Source organism: Cebus imitator, unplaced genomic scaffold, assembly GCF_001604975.1.
Source record: "Cebus imitator isolate Cc_AM_T3 unplaced genomic scaffold, Cebus_imitator-1.0 Scaffold331, whole genome shotgun sequence".
Classification (NCBI taxonomy): Eukaryota; Metazoa; Chordata; class Mammalia; order Primates; family Cebidae; genus Cebus; species Cebus imitator.
Window position 1 is genome coordinate 2,306,455 of NW_016107646.1, and position 19,133 is coordinate 2,325,587.

A 19,133-nucleotide genomic window follows, 5' to 3' on the forward strand; every position below is an offset into this window, starting at 1 on the left:
AAATCATTTTATTTTAAAACAATATCAAACTCATAAAAAAAAATTATAAAATTGAAAATTCAGCTGTTCATTACTAGAATATAGAAATATAATTGATTTTTTTTTTTTTGAGATGGAGTTTTGCTCTGGTTGCCCAGGCTGGAGTGCAATGGCATGATCTTGGCTCACTGCAACCCCTGCTTCCTGGGTTCAAGTGATTCTCCTGCCTCAGCCTCCTGAGTAGCTGGGATTACAGGCATGTGCCACCATACCCAGCTAATCTTGTATTTTTAGTAGAGACGCAGTTTCTCTCTGTTGGTCAGACTGGTCTGGAATTCCCATCCTCAGGTGATCTCCCTGCCTCGGCCTCCCAAAGTGTTGAGCCACCACACCCAGCCTAATTGATTTTTTGGTATGTTGATCTGGTATCTTACAATCTGTTTAATTCACTTATATGTTCTAGGATCCTTTTGTAGATTCTTTGGAATTTTCTTCATAGACAATTATGTTGTTTGCAAATAAGGTCAGTTTTATTTTTTCATTTCTAATCTATACCTCTCTTTTGCTTTATTGCACTGGAGTGGGCTTATGTGTCTTGTTTTCAGTCTTAGAGGGCAAACATCTAGTCTTTTACCAGTGGGTCCCTGTACTCATCCCCTGGTCCTTTCCCCAGTGCCAGAATGCGTAATTGGCATAGACATACTTTGCAGCTGGCTGAACCACCACATTGGCTCCCTGACTGGTAGGCTAAGGGCTGTTATAGTGGAAAAGGCCAAATGGAAGCCATTAGAGCTGCCCCTACCTAGAAAAATAGTAAATCAAAAACAACATCACATCCCTGGAGGGATTGAGGAGATTAGTGCCACTATAAAGAACTTGAAAGATGCAGGGGTGGTGTTTTCCACCACATTCCCATTTAACTCTCCCATTTGGCCTGTGCGGAAGACAGATGGATATTGGAGAATGACAGTGGATTATTGTAAGCTTAACCAACTGGTGACTCCAATTGCAGCTGCTGTACCAGATGTGGTTTCATTGCTTGAGCAAATTAACACATCTCCCAGTACCTGGTATGCAGCCATTGACTTGGCAAATGCCTTTTTCTTCATTCATGTCCATAAGGCCCATCAGAAGCAATCTGCCTTCAGCTGGCAAGGCTAGCAATATACTTTTACTGTCCTACCTCAGGGATATGTCAGCTCTCCAGCTTTGTGTCATAATCTTATTTGGAGAGAACTTGATCGCTTTTTGCTTCTGCAAGATATCACACTGGTCCATTACATTGATGACATTATGCTGATTGGATCCAGTAAGCAAGAAGTAGCAAACACATTGGACTTATTGGTGAGACATTTGTGTGCAAGAGGATGGAAAATAAATCTGACTAAAATTCAGGGACCTTCTACCTCAGTAAAATTTCTAGGGGTCCAGTGGTGTGGGGTCTGTTGATATATTACTTTTAAGGTGAAGGAAGATATTCCTTCTAAGGTGAAGAGCCCTTTGGCCCCTCCTACAACCAAGAAAGAGGCACAGTGCCTAGTAGGCCTATTTGGATTTTGGAGGCAACACATTCCTCATTTGGGTGTGTTGCTCCAACCCGTTTATTAAGTGACCTGAAAGGCTGCCAATTTTGAGCAGGGTCCAGAACAGGAGAAGACTCTGCAACATGTTCAGGCTGCTGTGTTAGCTGCTCTGCCACTTGGGCCATATGACCCAGGAGATCCAATGATGCTTGAGGTGTTAGTGACAGGGATGCTGTTTGGAGCCTTTGGCAGGCTCCCCAGGTGAATCACAGTGGAGCAAGGCCCTGCCATCTTCAACAGATAATTACTCTTCTCTTGAGAGATAACTCTTGGCCTATTACTGGGCTTTGGCGGAAACTGCACATTTGAGTATGGGTCAAGTCACCAGGCAACCTGAACTGCCTATCATGAACTGAGTGCTTTCTCACCCATCTAGCCATAAAGTTGGTTGTGCACAGCAGCATTCCGTTATCAAATGGAAGTGGTATATATGTGATTGGGCTCAACCAGATCCTGAAGGTACAAGTAAGTTACAGGAAGAAGTGGCTCAAATGCCCATGGTCTCCACTCCTGCCACCCTGCCTTCTCTTCCCCAGCCTGCACCAATGGCCTCATGGGAAGTTCCCTATGGTCAGTTGACAGAGGAAGAGAAGAGTAGGGCCTGGTTCACAGATGGTTCTGTACGATATGCAGGCACCACCCAAAAGTGGACAGCTGCAGCACTGTAGCCCCTTTCTAGGACATCCCTGAAGGACAGCAGTGAAAGGAAATCTTCCCGGTGGGCAGAATTTTGAGCAGTGCACCTGGCTGTGCACTTTTCATGGAAGAAGAAATGGCCAGATGTGTGATTCTATACCGATTCATGGGCTGTAGCCAGTGGTTTGTCTGGATGGTCAAGGACCTGGAAAAAGCATGCAATACTTCTGCCAAGACTACCATCTGTGGACTTACGGAATGCCTTATCCACCATCATGGTATTCCACACAGCATTACCTCTGACCAAGGCACTCACTTTATGGCTAAAGAAGTGAGGCAGTGGGCTCCCACTCATGGAATTCATTGATCTTACCATGTTCTCCATCATCCGAGGCAGCTGAATTGATAGAACTCAGCTATCAAGTTGGAATGGCCTTTTGAAGTTGGAATTGCAACACCAACTTAGGTGACAGTACTTTGCAGGGCTGGGGAAAACTTCTCCAGAAGGTCGGGTATGCTCTGAATCAGCAACCAATATATGATACTGCTTCTCTCATAGCCAGGATTCATGAATCTAGGAATCAAGGGGTGAAGGAGAAGTGGTACCACTCACCATCACCCCTAGTGATCTACTAGCAACATTTTTGTTTCCTGTTGCTGTGACATTACCTTCTGCTGGCCTAGAGGTCTTAGTTCCAGAGGGAGGAATGCTGCCACCAGGAGACACAACAATGATCCTGTTAAACTGGAAATTAAGATTGCCACCTGGACACTTTGGGCTCCTCCTACCTTTAAGTCAACAGGCTAAGAGTCGAGTTACAGTGTTGGCTGGGGTGATTGACCTGGACTATCAAGATGAAATCAGTCTACTACTCCACAATGGAGGTAAGGAAGAGCATGCATGGAATACAGGAGATCCATGAGGGCGTCTCTTAGTATTACTATGCCCTGTGATTAAGGTCAATGAGAAACTACAGCAGCCCAGTCCAGGCAGGACTACAAATGGCCCAGACCCTTCAGGAATGAAAGTTAGGGTCATTCCACCAGGAAAAAGAACCAGGACCTGGTGAGGTGCTTGCTGAAGGCAAAGGGAATACAGAATAGGTAGTAGAAGAAGGTAGCCATCAATACCAGCTATGACCATGTGACCAGCTGCAGAAACAGGGACTGTAATTGTCATGAGTATTTCCTCCTCCTTTTGTTAAAAACATGTTTGTGCATGTATACATTTGTACCAAGAAAATACCTTCATTTTATTTCCTTTGTCTTTTATCATGTGACGTAAGATTTATTGACTTCATATCAGCATTTAAGTATTGTTAACTTTATGTAATAGTATTTGGGTTGGGGATTGGTGTGTTTCTGGTTGTACAAATGATAGTTGTATTATGTTAGGTATAATTATGACTTTATTGTCTTTATTTGAAGATCATGTATGATCTCAGGAGATATATATGGGTTCATATTGACAAAGGGTAGACCTGTGATGGTTAATACTGAGTGTCAACTTGATTGGATTGAAGGATACAAAGTATTGATAATGGGTGTGTCTATGAGAGTATTGACAAAAAGATTAATATGTGAGTCAGTGGTCTCAGGAAGGCAGATCCACCCTCAATCTAATGGGCACAATCTAATCAGTGCCAGTAAATATGAAGCAGGCAGAAAAACATGAAAAAGAGAGACTGGCCTAGCCTCCCAGCAGCCTACGTCTTTCTCCCATGCTGGGTGCTTCCTGCCCTTGAACATTGGACTCCAAATTCTTCAGTTTTGAGATTCAGACTGGCTCCCCTTGGTCCTCAAGCTTTTAGACAGCCTATTGTGGGACCTTATGATTGTGTAAGTTAATATTTAATAAACTGTCCTTTATTATATAATCTTATAAATATTATATATATTAATATGTATAAACTGCCCTTTATTATATATTAACTATCTATGTTATAGATAGTTAACTATATATGTTATATATAGTTAACTATGTTATATATAGTTAACTATGTTATAGATAGTTAACTATATATTATATAGTTGTGTGACAATAACATAACTAGATATGTTATATAGTTGTGTAACTATGTATATATTAGTTAACTATATGTAACTAGAGTTAATATATAATATATATAAAGGGCAGTTTATACATATTAATATATTAGTTAACTATATAGTTAATATAGATATATAATATATACTATATATATATATGTATATATATATATAGAGAGAGAGAGAGAGAGAGAGAGAAGGTAGTTTACATCCTATTTGTTCTGTTCTTCTAGAGAACCCTATTATATCATTAGAATGAGACCCTGTCTCAAAAAAAGAAGAAAAGAGAGTCCTTTGATTTTGCTCTATTTTTCAGGATCTTTTTGGCTATTCTGAACTTCTTACAATTTTGTATGAATTTAAGGATTGTCTTTTCCATTTCTGCAAAAAAGTTTTGATAGGATTGTGCTGCATCCATAGATTGCTTTAAATAGTATTGACATCTTAACCTTAATAAATCTTCCTATCCATGATTACAGGATATATTTCCATTTATTCAAGTCTTTTAAAATATTTCTTAAAGCAACACTTTTATCTCCTTGGTTAAATTTATTCTAGGTATTTTATTCTTTTGGATGCTATTATAAATGTAATTGTTTCCTTGATTTCCTTTTTGGTATGTTCATTGCTGGTGTATAGAAACACCAGCTTGTTGCTCTTATATCCTACAACTCAGCTGAATTTGTTTATTTGCTCTAGTTTTTGGATTTTTTTTTTTGGTGGGGGGTGGTCAAAATGGGTGGATTCTTTGGGATTTTTTAATATAAATAGGATTATGTAATGAATAGAGATAATTTTACTTTATTTCCAGTTTGGATGCTTTTTATTTCATTTGACTGCCTAATTGATCAGTCTACAACTTTTAGTACAGTATTGAATAGCCGTGGTGAAAACAGGCATCCTTGTCTTGTTGCTGATGTTTAGGGGAAAGCTTTCATTACTTTCATTTTTGAATATGATGTTAGCCATGGGTTTTTCATAAATATACCTTATTATGTTGAGGAATTTAACTCCTATTCCTAGTTTTCTGAGATTTTTTTTTTTAATCATGAAAGCATGTTAGATTTTGTCATGCCTTTTCAGTATCAATTGTGGGATCATGTATGCAATACTTTTTCTGTTAATTAGGTGTGCTGGCATTGATTAATTTTCTAATGCTGAACTATGTTTGTATTCCTGGGATAAATCCCACTTAGCCATGATGTGTAATCCATTCAGTATGCTGTTGAATCTGTTTCGCAAGTATTTTGTTGAGGATTTTTACATCTGTCAACTACCCATACTACCCTACTTGAGGCTACACTGTTGGCCATTCATTCCTTTGACAGCTGTTATTGTTGACTCCTTTCTTCCCAAAATACTCTTGGTGTTTCTGAGGCAGTATGCACTCCTGGTTTTTTCTCTCATTTCTAGGCATTTCTCTGCCTACACTGTAGATCCATCCTCTGTTCATCCTTTAAGTGTTAGTATATCTCAGGGATCCTTTTGAGCCTTTGAATGATCTCATCCACATCCAAACTTTATTTTTTGTAGAGATGGAGTCCTACTATGTTGCCCAGGCTTGTTTCGAACTAGTGGCCTCAAGTAATCCTCCCACCTCAATCTCCCAGAGTGCTAGGATTAGAGGCCACCTTGCCAGAGCCACACTCAAACTTTTATATACTAACTCCCAAGTCACTGGCTCTGGATAAGGCCCCCTCTCTGATCTATATGCAGAGCCACCTCTTGAACAGCTCCATGCATTATCCCACGGGTATCCCAACACCCAACAGAACTCACACGTCTTTCATGTTTGGGCCTCTGTTTACCTGTCCAAAGGCTACCAAAGTTGTTCAGGGCCATTTCAGTCTTAAGGAAAGCATGCTTTAAATTCAGTTCAAATCTGGGTTATGGCTGGGCACAGTGGCTCATGCCCGCAATCCTAGCACTTTGGGAGGCCAAGGAGAGAGGATCGCCTGAGACCAGAACTTTGAGACCATCCTGGGCACCATAGCAACACCTCATCTGTACAAAAAATTTTAAAAATTAGCCAGGCATGGTGGCTCTCACCTGTAGTCCCAGCTACTCTGGAGGCTAAGGGGAGGATCGCCTGCCCCAGAGGTCAAGGCTGCAGTGAGCTATGATGGCACCACTGCACCTGTCTCAAAATAAATAAATAAATAAAAATAAAAACAAATCCGAGTTATGCTGGCTTCTAGCTCTGTGTACTTGAGTGGATTCCTTAGCTTCTTCCTTGTGTCTCTGTTGCCTCATTTGTAAAGTGGGAATGATAATACTTGGTATTAGGATGAATGTGACCCATATTAAGTTCTAAATGAACTGTATCTCTTTGGTGATAGTATTGGTCGGGCCTGTGGGAATACTGTGCAAAGGGGTGGAAAGTAATACCAAGTTGACCATTGTTTCTGCTGACCCTGAATTTTGTGCTTTCACCCAGTGTCTCCTTGAGAACTTGATTAGCAGAAACCAGATGAAAACTGGAGCCTTACTCTAGGAATCCTACTGGGTTTAATATGCAGATTTATCTCTATAGCAAAATCTTTTTATTGTTTTAAAAATTAAGTCCTTTTTGGCTGGTGATCCAAATTGGATGTTATTCTGCTGTACAGAAAACAGTATTTATTAATGTGTTTTTATACTCGATGCTTAAGGTGTTCATTCACTGATTTTCACTTAAATAATTGTGCTTTTCTGTTCCCTCTGTCTCTGTGCTTAAAATCTTGGCTTTACCATTCATGAAAGAGGATGGAAAATATATCCATTAAGAATCAGATAAGAATTTGTTAAAAGAGAAATCTTGGAAATCTCTATATTTAAGTAGTTTTTAACAGTGCTTTGAAATGATTAATTGCTTTGTTTTAAATATTGATAAGACATTATAAATGAAATATGTATTTCTTCAGCACTGCCTGAAAAAAGAAGAAAAAAGCAAAAAATAGATATATATCATTTTCATATTTAAAAATAGTTTCAACAATCAATTATTAAAGCTATTAATACCTGAACTCTTAATCAAAATCAAAGAAATGTTTAGTTTGAATAATGCATTGGGATGGAAAATTTACTGTGTTTTTAAGGCTCCCTTTAAGCTTAAAAACTAAGTGCCAATTTTATGTGACTTTTTTGCTAAATTCACTTTTAAAATGACTTAAAAATCACTTGCACTTTATTTTTCTTTCAAATCTTTTTTCCTAATCTTTTAAAATAAGGAAAGGCGTCTCCACCTTGGGTACTAAAATTGTATTCAAGTTTTTGCAACTCCATTCAAAAGAGTACGTATTTTGTAAGCTCTACCTGGGCAGGTGGGCTTCAAGGGGATGGCTATAAGATGCCGGTTTTCACGCCACAGACCCTTCAGTGCTTAAACAGTTACAGACGGGGATGGCTTCTGTCCGGAGCCCGGGAGCCGCGTCCTCAGGAAGCCGCAGGGGCCGGAGGGCGCGGACTGGTGGACGGGTCGCCGAGGTCGGGCAGCGCCGGCTCCGCCCGCAGGGGCGGCGCCCGACCCGGCTTTCCGCGAGCCCGCCCTCTGCGCCCGGTGCCCCCGCGGCCTCCGCGGCAGCTGCTCCCGGTGATGCAAACCCTCACTTCCCGCATCCGCTTCCCCACAGAGCCTGCGGAGTCGGCGGGAGCCGCGCAAACAGCCCAGCCGTGCGCCATGGGCAACATCCAAAAGAAGCTGACCAGCAAAGCCGAAAGCGGCAAGCGGCCGGCCAGGGGCGCGCCGCGGCGGGGCCAGACCCCGGAGGCCGGCGCAGACAAGCAGAGCCAACAGCGGGCCTCGGCGGTGGCGGGCGGCGGCGCCAACGGGCATCCGAGCGGCGGGCGGGGCGAGGGGGACCCCGTTGCGTCCCCGCCCGCGGCCCCGGTCAGTCCTGCCGGCCTAAAGAGCCAGGGCAACGAGCTGTTCCGAAGCGGGCAGTTCGCCGAGGCAGCCCACAAGTATTCGGCGGCAATCGCGCTCCTGGAGCCGGCTGGTAGGTGCGCTGCGCCCTGCCACTTCCTGGGCCCCTCGCGCTGTGGTTCACCCGACCCCCAGGGCCCCAAGGGAGTGGCGTCGCCGTCTCCTGAATGACAGGCGCCAGCATCGCTGCATTCCTCCCAGGTGACTAAGAGCGCTGTGCCACCTGACCTCAGTGAGCAGCGCCTTGGAATGCGGGCATGTGCCTGGCCAGGCACGTTTACCTCCATTCCCGCCGGGCTTTCCCTTGGTGGCTATTGTGGGTAGCAGCTCCGTGGAGCTCTGCATGATCAGTCTGCAGGACTGCAGTGCCACCGGAGACCTCGGGCGTCTTTTAATTCTGGTGAACTGTGATCTTGCTAATGGATTTTAACTGTATTTAATTAAATGTGATTTTAGGAAGTGAAAGTGCAGATGATCTAAGTATCTTATATTCAAATAGAGCAGCATGTTACCTAAAAGAAGGAAACTGCAGTGGCTGCATTCAAGATTGTAACAGGTAAACTGCACGTTTTCAGGTTTGTCAAGAGATTGTTATAATTTCATTGTGGTGAATGCAATATCCAAGATCCTACATTTTCTGCCTAAGGGTCTAATTTCTTAAGAGCTTATGGTATGTTAATTGATTGATGCATACAAATCATAAATTATCTCACGTATATGAATAGGGTTATAGAAGATTATGCAAACTTTTTTCATTTCCACTGCTACCGCTCTAATTCATGCTCTTTCTGTATCACTCCTAGACTACTGGAGAAGCCTAATAACTAGTTCCAATTCACTGTGGCATCAGAATAGCTTTCCTGAAACGTTATTTTGTTCAGATTGTTTCATACAGGCCTTTAATGGCTCAGTATTGGCTTTGAAATAACTGCAGACTTCTCTGTCACCACACTGCCCCCAAGCAAGTTTCTGCTTCCATCTGGTCTACTGGACCTCTTGCTTACTCTTGCCCACCCTGTTCTCTGAGCCCTTGCCCATGTTGCCCCCAATGGTGGTAATACCCTTTGTACATCTTGGCTTCTGAAGTTCCTGCTCAGCTTCCCCCTTTGTTTACCTCCTTGGGTGCCCCAGACTTCCCGGTCATCTGCAGGTCTGTAACACCTACACGGACACCTGGTCACACCTCTAAGTTCTGTTATCCACTGAAGGGGGTTTAAACACACTGAGGTCAGGAACCATGTCTTTTCCTTTTTATAATATATAAATAATCACTGTACATATTTATGGGGTACTGAGTGATGCTTCAATATGTATGATCCAGACACAGTGCTTCATGCCTGTAATCCCAGCACTTTGGGAGGCCAAGGTGGGCGGACTGCTTGAGGTCAGTTTGAGACCAGCCTGGTCAACATGGTGAAACCCCATCTCTACTAAAAATACAAAAATTAGCCGGGCACGGTGGCACACGTCTATAATCCCAGCTACTTGGGAGGCTGAGGTGGGAGAATCACTTGAACCTGGGAGGCAGAGGTTGCAGCGAGCCGAGATCCCACCACTGCACTCCAGTCTGGGCGACAGACAAGAGACTCTGTCTCAAATATATATATGTATATATATATTTGAAACTATGTATCATTGTTAACTATAGTAATCCTACAGTGCTATAGAATACTAGAACATGTGCCTTCTAGGTAGCTAGCTGTAGTTTTATATCCTTTAACACATCTCTGCCTGTATCGCCCCCACCCCCTTCCCCCATCCTTCCCAACCTCTGGTATCCTCTGAGGAACCATGTCTTATACAGCTTTGTACCCCATCGAAGCATAGTAGTCACCCATGGTACTCAATGAGTTATCTGCCTGGATGGTAAATATCTACATAAATAAAACATTGTTTCTCACCATTAAGTAATAAGAAGCACTTTGGCAAGAAGCTACTATTAGTACATGTAAAAAAATAAGAAGGCATGTCCTACTTTGACTGACACAGCCCTGGTTTACTTCTGTTATTTCATATAACATCCTCAGAAACTCTAGTTTGGACAGTAAATTATGTGGACACTCCATTTATAAGGTGAGTAATTTGTTATTGTTTTCATGGCAGTATCAGTTTATTGATATGGGTAAAGCTTGTTAGTATCTGTTCCTAAGTTTAAAAAGAAGGCGTTGAGGCACTTGGATTTTTGGCCAGTTTTACATATTTAAATTTGAGATGAATAATACTTATATTCTCTTTGGCCTGACATCAGACCGCATCCTCAGTTGTGCTGGCTCACCACACTCGCTAATCATTACATTTTTCAGGATTTGTGAGCTGGTTGATGTCAAGTTGATATTTTGAAATCTGTTATGGTGGGATACCATTTAATACTATCAAAGAAACAAATGCCACAAATCTGGGCTTCCCCCCAACACTTTTTCTTTACCCAGAGAGCCAGTTGTTAAGGACTTTTACTAGTGCTCTTAACAGACAAGACCATGTGAAGTTGTTGGATACCAAGCTGGTTGTGATTTGCAGCCAACATCCTTACAACTCAAGTGTCTGTTTCTAATACATTACCCTTCAGACTTGTTTTAGGCCTTTCCACGGTGAGGGAGGTCAGGACACTTTAGTTAAAACTTGAGAACCCTAACGTTAGAGCTGCTGCAAAAGAGTGGTTTGCGTTGTCTTACATGAGATCCTCTAAGGTGATGAACATTTACTGGCTAAAATTTGCTGTGTTTCATTGTAGACCCAGGAGAAAGTCAAGGGTGGGACTCCAGCCAGGGAGGCTAGAGTGAGGGCTTGTCCTGGGGGAGGGCAGGAGATGGCCTGACTGAGAGGGAAGTGAGTATGGCTTTAGGTAGGTTGTGCTAATGTAAGAGCTGTTTTTTAGGCAAGGAATCTGGCTCTGCTGGTTGGTGCTGACTCCTTAGAGACTGACCTACTCAGATGTTTTCTTTGATAGCTGGCCTACCAGTCCCAGTGTAAGAGAAATGGAGATGAGGCCCAGCAGGGGGTGACTTTACTCTAAAGCAGTGATTCTCAATCTTGTTTTATAGCCAGAGAAGCCACACTGTGCTACTGTGAACATCTTTTCAGCTCAAGTAACTATATTTTCACTTTACCTCAAACAGATTGCATACATATTAAAAGGAGTTAAGTTTTTTAGGTTTTCAGTTAATTATCTTTGGAAAGTTCCATGAGTTCCTTTTTATTATTATTATTATTATTATTATTTTTATTTGAGCCTGAGTCTTGCTCTGTCCCCAGGCTGGAGTGCAATGGCACGATCTCGGCTCACTGCAACCTCTGCCTCCTGGGTTCAAGTGATTCTCCTGCCTCAGCCTCCCCAGTAGCTGGGCTTACAGGCACGCCCAGCTAATTTTTTATATTTTTTGTAGAGAAGGGTTTTCACCGTGTTGCCCAGGATGGTCTTGAACTCCTGACCTCAAGTGATCCACCTACGTTGGGCTCCCAAAGTGCTGGGATTACAGGTGTGAGCCACTGCACCCGGCCCACAAGTTCTTATTAACAGATAAGTGGTATCAGGAGTCAAACACTGTTAAAAAAAAAAAAAAAATTAAAATAAAGGGAAAAATCTAACCTATGAAAATAATTTTTAGATATATTTTGGGAAAAACTACCATTTGATTTTAAATGTTTTACTCCTGAGGAGCCTTGGTTGTTTTCCAGGCGTGTGTTTGGAGAGTGGCCATTGGGATTATGGGGTGGGGTGGGGGGAGATTTGAAGAGCTTGAAGATCTCTACGCCCAGCCTCTCCCCTCACTGCAGCATCTCCATGGCTGTCTTCTAGATCTCCAGGAGAAGCATGAGAAGGGGTTATGATGCTTAAGTTTGAAAGCCATCATTTTACAACTTTTAAAATTCTCCTAATTGTTTATAAACTAAAAAAAACTTCACTTTTCTTATCTATCAGAACTGTTTTGGTTTATCTAACCCACACCAAACATCTTTTGGTGACTTTCCATTGAGGATGTTTCAACAGACAAAATACAACAAATGAATGTTGCCTAGTAATTCTCTGCCTTTTTTTTTTTTTTCTTTGAGACAGTCTGGCTCTATCACTCAGGTTGGAGTGCAATGGCATGATCTCAGCTCACTGCAGCCTCTGCCTCCTGGGTTCAAGTGATTCCTGTACCTCTGCCTCCCAAGTAGCTGGGATTACAGGTGTGCATCACCTCACCCAGCTAATATTTTGCATTTTTTTAGTAGAAACAGAGTTTTGCCATGTTGGCCAGGCTGGTCTTAAACTCCTGGCCTCAAGTGGTCTGCCAGCCTCCCAAAGTGCTGGGATTACAGGCTTGAGCCTGAGTGGCCAGTTCTCTGCTTTTCCTTTGCTACTCTCTCACAGACTTGAAATAGGAAGATTCTTTAGGGTTTTAACTGTGTTAATTTGAATAGACAGCCGCTTTTGTAAGCTCTGCTTCAAAAGTTCTCTGTGCTTATTTTTATGCATAGGTAGTTTTTTCCTTAATGGAATTTTCATTCATAAATTCATATTCATTTTCAGGATTGTGGTTAAAGAAAAAAAAATCTTGCATTCACTGGGCTAGAAAGTGCTAAAAATTAAATACATCATCTCATCAAGTTTAGATCCCAAGCTTGGCTTAAGGCCATCTTGAATAGATAAATGGCACCTTGGTCATTGGAAGTCATCTGTGAAGTGAAGGTTGTCACATAGTTGTGACTCTCTCTGCTCATAGAGTCAATATTACCTAAACAATAAACTAAGCTAAATTTAAGGCAGTGGTACAGGTGACAGATCCTGATGCCCACGGAGCTACTGTCTAGTGTTTAAATATTTTTACTTGATTTTAGTTTTATGTTTTAAATAACATTTACTGTTAAAAAAAAAAACCTATTATAGAAAACTTAAGAAAAAACTGGGACAGCACAAAGATGATCATTAAAATCACTCACAATCTTAACACCTAGGCATAGTGAAATTGGTTATTTTTTCAGAGAAGTGAAGTGGATTAGGTTTAACAGCTTTTCTAGAATAACTTCTATGATACGCCAGAAGGGCTCCCACAAGTGCAGCTGAGTATCTGTATGATGTGGGAGTGGTCTGAGTGGCAGATGACTCAGAGTTCCTTCGTTTGCACTGTTTCTGTGTGTGTTGTGGTAGGCAGAGCGTAGGCTCTGAGGGCTCACAGAGAAGTTTGCCAAGTGCCTCTCATGACCCAGGCGTTGATCTAGGACTGGGAATATAGTGGTGCTCAGGACAGGCAGTGCCCTTGGCCTTCACGAAGCTCACATTCAAAAGAACTGACCTGTAGGACCATTACCCCTCATGTCTCAGTTTCTTCACCCACATAATGAACATGCTAGTATTTACCTTACAGGTTTGTTGTGAGATTAGATGGGGAAGTCTGCAGTGACTAGCACATAGCAGATACTCTGTCAGGTTTTCCTCATTGCCAAATCATTGTCGACAGGAATAGATAGCAGATTTCTAAGACTATTGGGAAAAAAAAAACCAAAAAACAAGTTAAAGAAAGCAGCCCTCGCTCATGCTCTTCCAGAAAGTTAAATATTTGATATATTAACTGCTTGTAGCATGAGTTGAAAGAATAATTCCACAATCTTCAATGTTTACAGTCTGGTGCAGATGGTAGTGGTCTTCACAGGATCTCTGCATGGAGGACTTCTTTGCAGCTTCTGTTGATTTTGTTAAAACCAAGACTACTATAGTGTTCATTCTTAAATACAGATGGTCCTTAACTACAGTGGTTAACTTCTGGCTTTTTGACTTTACTATGGTTTGAAAGGGATACACAACCACAAGGTTTCAGTCTTGAAGCATTGGTAATTCTTTAACCAAAGATTCTGGGCTGACTTTGGACTTAACATATTTTCAGTTTACACTGGGATTATTGGGACATAACCATATTGTAAATTGAGGATTATATGTACAGTTTTTTTTTATTGTTTTACTTGAGAATATAATGAAGTACGTTAAATGCTGAAGTAGCTTTAAACACTTACTTCAAACAAAACCAAAAAACGCAACCATGAGATACATCTTTAGTGATATTGGAAACACTTCATAGACTAAAACGTGCAAGATGAAAATTCATGACGTAGAAGTAATCATTGTATGTTTAGTTCCTTGATCCTCTTTTGGTCTGTTTTTGAAGCCCTTTTGCAACAAGTGAATCATAAACTGTAGTAAGTTTTAGAATGCCAGTTTTCAAAATGTGATGCAACTTTTATGGTTCTGTACTTTATTATTAAATGCATAGTTGCAAATAAGAATTTTCTTTTTAATCTGTTGAAACCCTGCTCTGTGCCTCCAGCCATGCTGCTCTGTTAGGGCACTGGGGAGGCTGGGGAATGCTGCCAGGGAGCCCACGGCTCAGTGAGAAAGAGTCAATGCATGTGCTTTGATACTGGCTTAAAAGAGGGGAACACAAATTTGATTGCTCTGTTACTCTGCGTTTGCCTTTCTGGCATGTTGCCTGGTCCCCAAGTCGTGAGTTCAGTACTGCAGTATCTATTCAGTGAAGTATAAACTAAAGAGCATTTTTCAAAACAAATGGTATGTGATATTTTTGTCTTCTTAAGGGCTCTGGAACTTCATCCATTCTCAATGAAACCTCTTCTGCGGCGGGCAATGGCCTATGAAACTCTAGAGCAGTATGGGAAAGCTTATGTGGATTATAAAACAGTGTTGCAAATAGACCGTGGACTCCAGCTAGCAAATGACAGTGTTAACAGGTAATTAATCTGAGGCAGCTACCTAAAATCTGTTGTTTTATTCATTTTTCCCTCCCCCTCCTTCAAGAACATGTAGAAGTATAGATGTGTTCTCAGTTACTTCCATCACCTGAATGATTGACTTCTTTTACACCATTAAATCAAATGGTTCTCTCCCTTAACACCTTGGTATTTGTTTTCTGATCCATTTATCACTGTTCAATGAATATTCTTCTTTTTGTCTTGGTAACACAGGATATAACTCATGTGCTGCTTAAGAATATGAGGTGATAAGAAGGTGTTTACATTGATGTCATAAATCAGTACTGGTATCTGGTGTACTGGCTGATGCCTGTAATCCTAGCACTTTGGGAGGCTGAGGAGGGCGGATCACTTGAGGTCAGGAGTTCAAGACCAGCCTGGCCAACATGGCAAAACCCCATCTCAACTAAAAATATACAAAAATTAGCTGTGTGTGGTGATAGGCACCTGTAATCACGGCTGCTCGGGAGGCTGAGTCAGGAGAATTGCTTGAACCAGGCCTGTGGAGATTGCAGTGAGCTGAGATCACACCACTGCACTCTAGCCTGGGTGACAGAGCAAGATTCCATCTCAAAAAAAAAAAATAATAATAAATAAATAAATAAATAAAATAAAATAAATAAATCAGTACTAGCTACAGAAGAAGATCCCAAAAATGTAGTGAAAACTGCTGTGTTGAATCATCTCCTCCCACAGGATTTGCAGGTGCTCACTGGCACCATATCTGTCAGTGGAAACATATCTGTTGCTTCTCCTCAGGAGAACGATGTCTTCATGACCCTGCTAGATATTTTTGTTATATGCCCTTGTAAATAGACACTCACCTAGAATGAGTAGTAATTTATAATGGTGAAATAGCAAAGAATTTGGATCTAATTTATATTATGACCTATTTACCCCCAGCATGAGAATGGGAAGGCTCCAGACTTCATCAATTGCTTTCTGGTGAAATGCAAAAATTGCTAGTTGGATAACTTTCTATTTATGTATAATAGTTTCTGATCCCATTTGCTTAAAGTGTAACTTCTGAAATACTTACATGTTACACTGTACCCTGTACTGGTCTAGTGGACCAGGCCCTGCTCCCTTCAAAAAAGAAAAAAAAGGGGAAAAACGACATGGTCTCTGTATTTAAGCAAACTAGAATATAGCTGGGGAGAAACTGTACAGCAGTTTATCCCCAGGCTGGGGGAAGGAGATCACAGGCCAGGCCAGCTTTGTCTGTATGGGCTGTACTTGTTCCAGAGAGCGCACTTGAGGGGGGCTTTGAAGGACCCTGATAGAACGTGAGGAGACCTTAAACAAAATTGTTGAAATGAGAATGGTAATTCAAGGTAAGTTTTAAAATCAGACCTTACCTTCCCATGTGGTTCCAGCCCTGCTGGAAAGATACATAGGCAGAGCTGACAACCATTCTCTTGGTGGTCACAGGGAACCTGTCTGATCCCAGCCTACCTAGAAGAAAAGGACATACATCCATTATTTGTGATGGGGTGAGATGAGACTGAACCTCAGACACTCACAGCCTCCTTGACCTTGAGCCTCCTTGGCCTTGACCAGGCAGCCTCTCCTGGCACTGCACAGCCACCGACCATGGCATGACATCTGCTGCCTCCTTTTATGTGCCCACAGGCCCTTTCCTCTTTTTGTCTGTGAATTCCTTCTCATCCATCAAGAAAGGACTTGCCTCCTCTAGGAAACTACTTTCCCTGATCCACAGTCTCCCTACCCCACAGGTGCACCTTAAGTTCCCTTTCTTGGTGCCCCCATAACAACACTGGGCCCTTGTTTATTACCCAACTTCCATAATTTTTTTTATATTCACTGTCTTTCTGTGTAAAATTATTTTCCTGTGGCTCTAGTGGGTGTTCCCTGAGGTCAGAAATTGTATTTTTTCACCTTTGTCACTGCAGTGCCTCCAACGGTAGACATCCTCAATAAAACTGAGTGCATTCTCAAACAGAGAACTCAGGGTTTACTCCTGGGCTTCCGGGCATTGCTTGTTGCTTTTAATTAGCCCCATCCTCAGCTTGGTAGTTTTCAAGGTAGAGTTGGAGAAACTAAGATCTCACAGTGTTAGAGGTTCTCATGAAACAGGAAGTGGGGAGACATTGGAAGTATATGGCAGAGAGGAGGGCCTGATGAAAAGGCATTTTAGGAAATGTAGTTAATAGTAGGCTGAATGGATGAAGGGAGAAAAGGGTCTGAGAGACCATGATTACTCATATTTCTGACCTTTTTGCATTACAGTTTTTTAAAAAAATTGAGGTAGAATTCATGTACATAAAATTAAGGCATACAATGCAGTGGCAGTCTATACACATGCCATCTTGGGCAGTCATCACTTCCTAGTTCCAAAACATTGCTGTCACCCCAGACAGGAAGCCCTGGACCCAGTAAACAGCCACTCCGCATACTCCCTTCCCCCAGCCCTGGCAACCACCAATCTGTGTTGCATCTCTATGAGTTTATCTGTTCTGGATGTTTCATCTAAATGGAATCATACGTGACCTTTTGTGTCGGGCTTCTTTCACTTAATGTTTTAAGGGTTCATCCATGGCACAGCAGGGATCAATACTTCATTTCTTTTTATGGCTAACATTCCATTATATGCATGTATATATCACATCTTGTTTATCCATTCACCAGTTGATGGAAATTGGGTCATTTCCACCTTTTGGCTATTGTGAACTGTGCTGTTGTGAACATTGTTCCAGAGAGAGCACTTGAGGGGGGACAAGTTTGTGAACATTCATGGACAAGTTTCTGTTTGCATACTTGCTCTCAGTTCCTTTTGGTATACGCCTAGGAGTGGAATTGTTGGGTAATTCTATGTTTAACTTTTTGAAGATTGTATTATATTTGTTATATGTACTCAAGAAGATTCATTGACATGTACTCAAGAAGGTTTATTGACTTTTAAGTAATTGACTTTTAAGTAATTGACTTTTAAGACTCAGTCATTTTTTTTTTTTTAATGGAATGGTTCTTACTGATATTTTGTTGATGAGGAGGCTTTGGTTTTGCCATGTATATTTTTATATACAATATCTGTTTAAAATTTTTCACTATTCCTTATTTGTGAATCCCATATTTATGCTTGCTTTTCCATCTATTCCAATTCATTATGGAAAATTAAGCAGCAGCCACCTTTTTTTTAATTTAAACATCTGTGTTTATTTTGTTTCTGTCTTCCATTAACCATATTCCTCTCTTCCTCTCCAGGAATCTTATATGTTAAATTTCCCTGCATATACTTATTTATTCCCTGGCAACACATCATCTCTTTTCAGCTGCTTCTTCCTTCCTCTCTACTGGTAATACAAGTTTTGCTTGAAAATTCTTTTTTTCTGAAACTTCTTTTTCTTCTGCAATTCTGGGTGGTTATACATTAACTTTCTAATTTATTTCTTAACATTAAAAAGTAAGATTCAATTATTATAACCAAAGATCACTACTGAAACTTAAGTTTAAGAAACTATAAGGAAAGTATATGTATTACATTTGTCTATTTATAAATACAAAAGTTCTTCACACAAAAAGTATGTGAGACTAGAGTTAACTAACTTGAATTTATTCTACTCATTGCCAGTAAACCATTTCAGTCTTAGGAAGCAGTTCTTTTTACCCAGATTTGTTCAAAAGACGTAATTTTTAATTTTATTTTTAAATCTATGACATTTTGTATGTTTAAAATAATGAAAAAGTGATCACCGAGGCTATCAATCTAAATTTTATATGGCCGTAAGTAAATGTCATTAATAAGAAAGTCCTTGTAGTAGAATCTAGTGTCTTATTTTTTCACCTTAATTCATATGAAAAGAGAATAAATAAATGGGGCCAGGTGCGGTGGCTCATGCCTGTAATCTCAGCATTTTCGGAGGCTAAGATCACCTGAGGTTAGAAATTCGAGACCAGCCTGGCCAACATGGCGAAACCTTGTCTCTACTAAAAATATGAAAATTAGCCAGGCGTGGTGGTGCATGCCTGTAATCCCAGCTACTTGGGAGGCTGAGGCAGGAGAATCACTTGAACCCAGGAGGCAGAGGTTGCAGTGAACCAAGATTGCCGCACTGCACTCCAGCATGGGCGACAGAGTGAGACTCCATCTCAAAAACAACACAAACAAATGAACAAAAGAATAAACTGGGGCCGGGCGCGGTGGCTCAAGCCTGTAATCCCAGCACTTTGGGAGGCCGAGGCGGGTGGATCACGAGGTCAAGAGATCGAGACCATCC

The 19,133-nt window shown here is 41.3% G+C and overlaps 1 protein-coding gene and 1 long non-coding RNA gene across 3 annotated transcripts in view; one reads left to right on the forward strand and one right to left on the reverse strand.

Moving 5' to 3' along the window:
• Nucleotides 1-19,133, forward strand: part of SPAG1 (sperm associated antigen 1) — a 75,555-nt gene that overhangs the window by 41,292 nt on the left and 15,130 nt on the right. For both annotated transcript variants that reach the window (XM_017505011.2, XM_037730109.1), the window contains exons 11-13: nt 7,859-8,224; nt 8,608-8,707; nt 14,722-14,874. In XM_017505011.2, the coding sequence (XP_017360500.1) occupies nt 7,859-8,224; nt 8,608-8,707; nt 14,722-14,874 (619 nt within the window). The remainder of the gene's footprint in view (nt 1-7,858; nt 8,225-8,607; nt 8,708-14,721; nt 14,875-19,133) is intronic.
• Nucleotides 13,439-19,133, reverse strand: part of LOC119467780 — a 13,461-nt gene continuing 7,766 nt past the window's right edge. The window contains exons 3-4 of the long non-coding RNA XR_005196402.1: nt 16,254-16,350; nt 13,439-13,615 (exon numbers count right to left, since the gene is read on the reverse strand). This is a non-coding gene — a long non-coding RNA (uncharacterized LOC119467780). The remainder of the gene's footprint in view (nt 13,616-16,253; nt 16,351-19,133) is intronic.